The 5,744-nt window shown below is 64.2% G+C and overlaps 1 protein-coding gene across 1 annotated transcript; it reads right to left on the bottom strand.

Moving 5' to 3' along the window:
* Positions 1–1,182: 1,182 nt before the first annotated feature.
* PFL1_04010 (uncharacterized protein) lies at positions 1,183–3,779 on the bottom strand (the record flags this gene model as incomplete). Its single annotated transcript, XM_007881534.1, has 4 exons — positions 1,183–1,705; positions 1,787–1,808; positions 1,908–3,232; positions 3,412–3,779. 4 exons carry the CDS (start codon positions 3,777–3,779, stop codon positions 1,183–1,185), a joined length of 2,238 nt encoding a protein of 745 aa, XP_007879725.1.
* Between the last annotated feature and the right edge of the window lie 1,965 nt (positions 3,780–5,744).

Below are 5,744 nucleotides of genomic sequence, written 5' to 3' on the forward strand. Positions count from 1 at the left end.
GATGTAGTCGTCTCACAGGCTGTAGTCGGCCGTGTCCCCTGTTGTAGTCGCACGTAGACCAACTGTAGTTGCCCGTGTCCTAAGTTGTAGTTGCACGTACGCCTTGGACTGTAATGGGCTGTGTCCAGGTGTAGTCATGAGTGTCCCCAAGTTGTAGTCACAGGGTCCACCAGCTCGGCTAAAAGTCTAAATTTGTACTCCCTTTTGGAATTACCAGGGCCCGCTCAGCGCGTCTGGCAGGCCAGCAGCGGCCCGTCAGGGTCCACTCCGGCCAGCAGAGACGAGCGACGCGGCAGTCAAGCAAGCGCCAGGGGTCTTTGGAACCCTAACCCTACAACTTTCAATAAGAGGCCCTACCCTGTTTGTTTGGGGATCACCTTCTAACCCTAACCCAAGCTGTTGACTGCAGCTTTCAAATGGTACAGACTGCTGGCAGATTGGACCGCTGTGGACTGAGCAATTGCTGCTGGGGCAAGGATTGAAGGCGGGTAGAAGCTGTTCTTCTGCCATTTCTCCCCATCCTTGCGGTGGAATGTTGATCTGATTGCAGCGTTGGGTAGCCTTTGGCAGCGGCTTTCTTTCTATATAGGCTGAGGAGGGGTGGCGCTCCCCTTCGACGCCAATATGTCGCATTTCTGCCGATTTCTGAGCGAAAACGCTCTGTCTGACACCCCTTTCCCAGGGTATTTCGACTTTGTTCCTATCAACATGCCCTGAGACTTCACTGGTATCCTTTCTGAGGCAGCTGTGACAGATTGGACCGTTCAGATGGGCTGCTGGTACACTCTGGCAGGTTTGGCAGCGTGTTTTGGTCGTTTTTGACTCGTTTTTGAAAACTTTCCGGCTGTTTTTCTCAGCAACGGCCAAGACACTTGCCGTAGGGCTCAGCCAAGCTTTTGATCTCCTCATTGATATCTACAACTTTCAATAAGAGGCCCTACCCTGTTTGTTTGGGGATCACCTTCTAACTCTAAGTGGCAGGGGGCCATGAAGAATCTCGATGCCGGCTTGGAAGGGTGCCTTTGCCTCTGTGTCCTCGCACCCTGCATTTGTCCTCACGCTGTTGGACCATCAGACGAGCACACAGTGACACCAAAGCGGAGCATTCCTGCAACGGCAATACAGATCTCTTTGCGACAGTCCAACGACAACAGGGGGAAAGCCGACAGCAAGGGCGGCCTCTCACGGCTCGACCTTCCAGAATACAACTGTGGAAACCGTACCGGCCTTGATCGTCTCCTCGACCGTCTGGTTCTTCTTGACCTTACCGGCGTTCTTCTGCGACGGCTGCTGCTGCTGGCTGATGGTCTCGACGGCGGCAGGGATGCGGGTGTCGGCCTTTGTCTTGCTGGCGAGCTGGAGACGATTGTGGGGCATGTGAGTCAGGGCGCCGCTCTTGATGTCGGCCTCGCGCAGCTTCTGTGCTGACGGGTCGGCCGGTGCGAGCAGCGCGGCGGCGGCAGCGTCGGCGGCGGCGGCGTCGGTGTCGAGACCCGGTCGCGGCGTCAGCGGGGGCAGGGGCTTGAGGTGCTGCGGCACGGCCAGGTTGGATCGCTTGCCCGTGCCCAGCTGGAAGGCCGCATTCGCGCCCCACACCATCACGTCGCGGCCAAAGGCGGCGTGGCCCGCCGCCTCCACCGTGTCGAGCACCAGGGCGCAGTGGCCTGGCTTGCCGATGCTCAGCGAGTAGATCGGTACCGGGTGGCTGCGATCGAGAGGGGAGGGACGGGTTAGTCAGAAAGCGACGACCGTGGTCGGCGGTCAGGAGCCAGGGCAGGGCACTCACGTCTTGTTCGTCAGCTCCGAGACTGCCGCATCGTGATGGGGGAGAAGGGAGTGCCGGCGAGCGGATCGGTCAGTACGCGAGCTAACCAAGGAAGGCTACGAGCTTGGCCGCGCCGACTCACATTCCATCAGTCCAGAGACGGTCTTGACGCGCGCCGGCTGCGAGGCGACCTGGCTCCACATTGCGTTTCCGAGAGTGCCCCACTGACCCTTTCCGACGGCGAGGAGGTCGATCTTGAGGCCCATGCCGAGCGATCCGGGCTCGCGCCGCGTCGTCATGATGAACGAGTTGTCGCCGCCGGCGGCAATCGACGTTGCCCTGACCTCGGAGCTCGAGTTGGGAAAGGAGCGGGTGAGGACGACCTCGGAGGGCACGGGCACGCACTCGATGGCCACCTGCGAGCCCAGGCCGACCTGGCCGTGCGTCTGGCGGCCCCAGGCGAGCACGCGGCCGTCGTGGGTGCGGGCCAGCGAGTGTTCGGCTCCCGCGGCGATCTGAGCGATGTTGATGTTCTTGAGCGCGGGGATCTCGTGCAGCGTGGTGCAGTAGCGGATGCTGGCCGGGGACTCGGTGAGAGGCTTTGCGCCCGGCGTGGGGTCCGAGGCGGTCTGGACGGGAGCGTCGGCCGAGGGCTTCGAGGTGCGCCCGCTCTCGGTCGACGGAGGAGGCAGGGCGTTGGCGTCCATGAGCGATGCGGCGGGTCGGCCGGAGTCGCTCTCGAGCTCGGCAAAGAGCTTGGGTTCGAGCAGGGCCTCGGTGTGTCCGGGCTTGGTGTCTGGGGTGCGGGGCGAGTTGAGCAGGACGCGGCGGACGCCGAGCTGGCCGAAGCTGTTGCCGTCGGCGTTGATGGGCATGGAAAAGGCGCGGCCCTTTGTCGAGAGGGCGAGGAGGTGGTTGTTGCCGACGGCCACGTCGACGACGCGCTCGCCGCTGGCAAAGGCCGACGAGGGCGCGGGCTGCAGGATCTCGTGGTCGATGGTCGAGGCCGAGAGGAGGCCAAAGAGCGAGAGCGGGTTGGCGCTCCAGGATGCCGGCTTGCGAGGAGCCTGGAGCTGCTGCACGGCCGAGAAGGCGTAGACCTTGCCGTCCTTGGAGAGGGCAAAGACCTTGTCCTCGGTTGCCGTGACCTTGACAATGTCCTTGCCGACGAGGGTGCGGACGGGCAAGAGGGGCTGGGAAGCCATGGATCCGACGGGGGCGACGGCGTTGGCGTAGACCTTTTCGCGGCGTCGGCCGAGGGGCACGTCTTCGATTGCGGTCGACTGGCGCGAGGCCGGGTCAAAGAAGCCGAGCCCCCACTGGAGGACGTCTCCGTTTGCGTCTACTGCGACGCCGTGCTTTTCCTCGAGGGCAATGTCGCGCAGCGCGACGCCGTCAAAAAAGGGGATGGAGCGAGGGGAGCGGACGAGGGTGACCTGGGGCGCATCGGGCGCGACGACATTGTACCTGCAGGGTGTGGCGACCGTGGAGGGGCCAATGAGAAGCCAGGAGACCCGGGTTGGACGTTGGGACGTGACCCAAAAGGATTGCAACAGCGTGTCAGCGCGCGCACGGTTGGATAGAGGAGCGGCGAACGGCGTAGGCGTGAGGAGCGCAGGAGAGACGGGGAGGACAGGCAAACGCACCGATTCGAGCCCCAGGCGTAGACGCCCTGGTTGATTGCGCGCTGGCGCATCTGGTCCTGCTGTGAGGGTGTGGTGAGGGTGATGTCTGCCTCGGTCGCGACTGACTGCGCGACATCGTTGTGGACGGTGGTGGAGGTGGCCCACCAGCAGGCGACGCCGGCGCCGAGCGCGACGGAGTAGAAGAGGGCCTGGGAGCGGGGTGGCTGGGTATACGAGGACGAGGACGGGGATGGGCGGGAGTGAAGGAAGCGGCCTCGAGCTGCGGCGGCAGTGTGTGGCTGTGTGCGGAGCAGGGGGGACAGGGAGCGAGGTGCTGACGAGGAGCGGAGGGGCACGGCGGCCGCCTGGCGGGATGCGTGGCCGAGCATGGTGGGTGGGTCGGGCCGGGCCGGGCCGGGGATCGAGGCGGTGATTGAAGGGGGGTGAGGGCGATTGAGGGGTGGCTTGCGGTTGCCAAGCGACGAGGTTGCAGGCAGCGGCGATGACGGGACGACCGAGGAAGCTGCGAAGCGGCGTGAGGGTTGGTGGTCGGAAGGGCGAGCTTGTGGGTGCGACTGCGATTGGGGGAAGAAGACGTGGCGGTTAGGACGTTCGCTCGTGGCTGAGTGAGGATGGTGGTTGGTGGGAGCCGGAGAGGCCGAGGACCGCCGAAGGAAGGAAGGAACGACAGAGAGCACTTCGAGGCCCCGCTCAGAGGCGGCGGCGGGGCACAGAGCCTGTCCAACCTCCACAAGGGCCAAACGTACGTCTTTGTTGGCTAAGCCAGGCGGGCGGCACCAACGCACGCTTGGCCAGAGCAGCGGGTCCCCTTCTTTTTCATCGGGCAATCCCTTCGATCGGAGCCCGATCCACGATTCGACCCGCACCCCCGCCGTGGCCTGCCTCGCGTGCAACGACGACTGCGAGCCCAAGGCAGTCCGGTTGATGGTCGGCGAGCGAGCGAGCGTCGGGCGGATGGAAAGCCTCGTCAACAAGGCTGGACTGGCAGGCAATCAAGAACAGGACAGGACATCCGACGGCCGGCCGGTCGATGCGGCGGCAACGCAGCCAATGCCGTTAGAGGAGGCGGATTGGGCGGATGCCGGGTCGATGGTTTGATCGAGAGCCGCGCCATCGAGACGACGGCAGCAGGCAGGCGGCGAAGACGACGACGACGACGACGACGACGACGACGACGACGACGACGACGACGACGAAGACGGATGAAACAGAGGCCCCAGGTTGAACCTTGGCCCTCGAGACGACCAGGCGGGCGCGCGGGCGGGCGGGCAGGCACCCTGCCTAGCCTGGGCCGGCCTGCCTCTTGGTTTTTTCTCCCTCAAGGCCGCGGGTGACGCTTTGCTTGGCGGCCCACCAAAGCCAAGCAAGCAAAGGCGAGAGAGAGAGCGAGGCGAGGGTCCCCCGCCTGCGATCCAGGCACACGAGCCCCGACCCGCCTGCCCTGCTGCCTGTTGGGTGGCCGACCAACACCTGCTGGCCGGCTGGCGGGGCCTGCGGGGCTGCCCTCCTGGCTGATGTCGTAACTTTGAGCCGTGTTGGTCAGGTCGGCCCGGAATGCCTGCCTGCTGGTCTGCCATCCTGCCCATTCCAGGCATTCCCCCATCCATCCATCCATCCGCCCGCCGTCATCTTCTTCGTCGTCGAGATCGTCGTCGTCGTTGTGCTTCTTCTCGTCTTGTTCTGGTCGCCGCACTCGCCATCCTCGCCACCTCCTCTCTCGACTCTGCCAACAAACGCTCGGCGCGCCACTCTGCCAGGGCCCCCACCCGTGCCAACGGACGCGTAGGCTGCCTGCCTGCCTGCCTGGCCTGCTTGCGTCGGCCCTGCAGGCTTTGCCGCCTGCCCGCCTGCCTCTCTTTGTGTCTTCGAGTCGAGTGGGAAAAAAGGAGCCTCGACGGCAACCAGAGGAACTTGAATTGCTCTCATCGGGCAAACGGCCAACCAACACGCCGTCCTCGGCCGCGCGCGCCACGCCCTCTTTGGCAAGCGACCATCACCACCACCCTCGACCAACACCACCCCCACCACCAACACCAACGCTCCCGGGCGACCTTCAGCTCCATCGCCCTTGATCCATCCCCTCGCTCTCTCCTCTTGCTCCTCGCCGAGTAGGGAGGCGACACCCGCGGTCAGGGGGCCAGCCGGCTTCCCCTCTCCCCGCTCTCTGTGCATCGGCCGCCGCTGCCGCTGCCGCCAACCGCCCATCCCTGGACCTACCAACCACGCTCATCGCATCGCATCCTACATCCGCTCCTCTCTCTCTCTCTCCCTCTACCTTTTCCACACACTCTCTCTTCTTTTTCTCTCTCTCTACCTCTCTCTCTCTACTCTCT

Source organism: Pseudozyma flocculosa (assembly GCF_000417875.1).
Source record: "Pseudozyma flocculosa PF-1 unplaced genomic scaffold scaffold00013, whole genome shotgun sequence".
Classification (NCBI taxonomy): domain Eukaryota; kingdom Fungi; phylum Basidiomycota; class Ustilaginomycetes; order Ustilaginales; family Ustilaginaceae; genus Pseudozyma; species Pseudozyma flocculosa.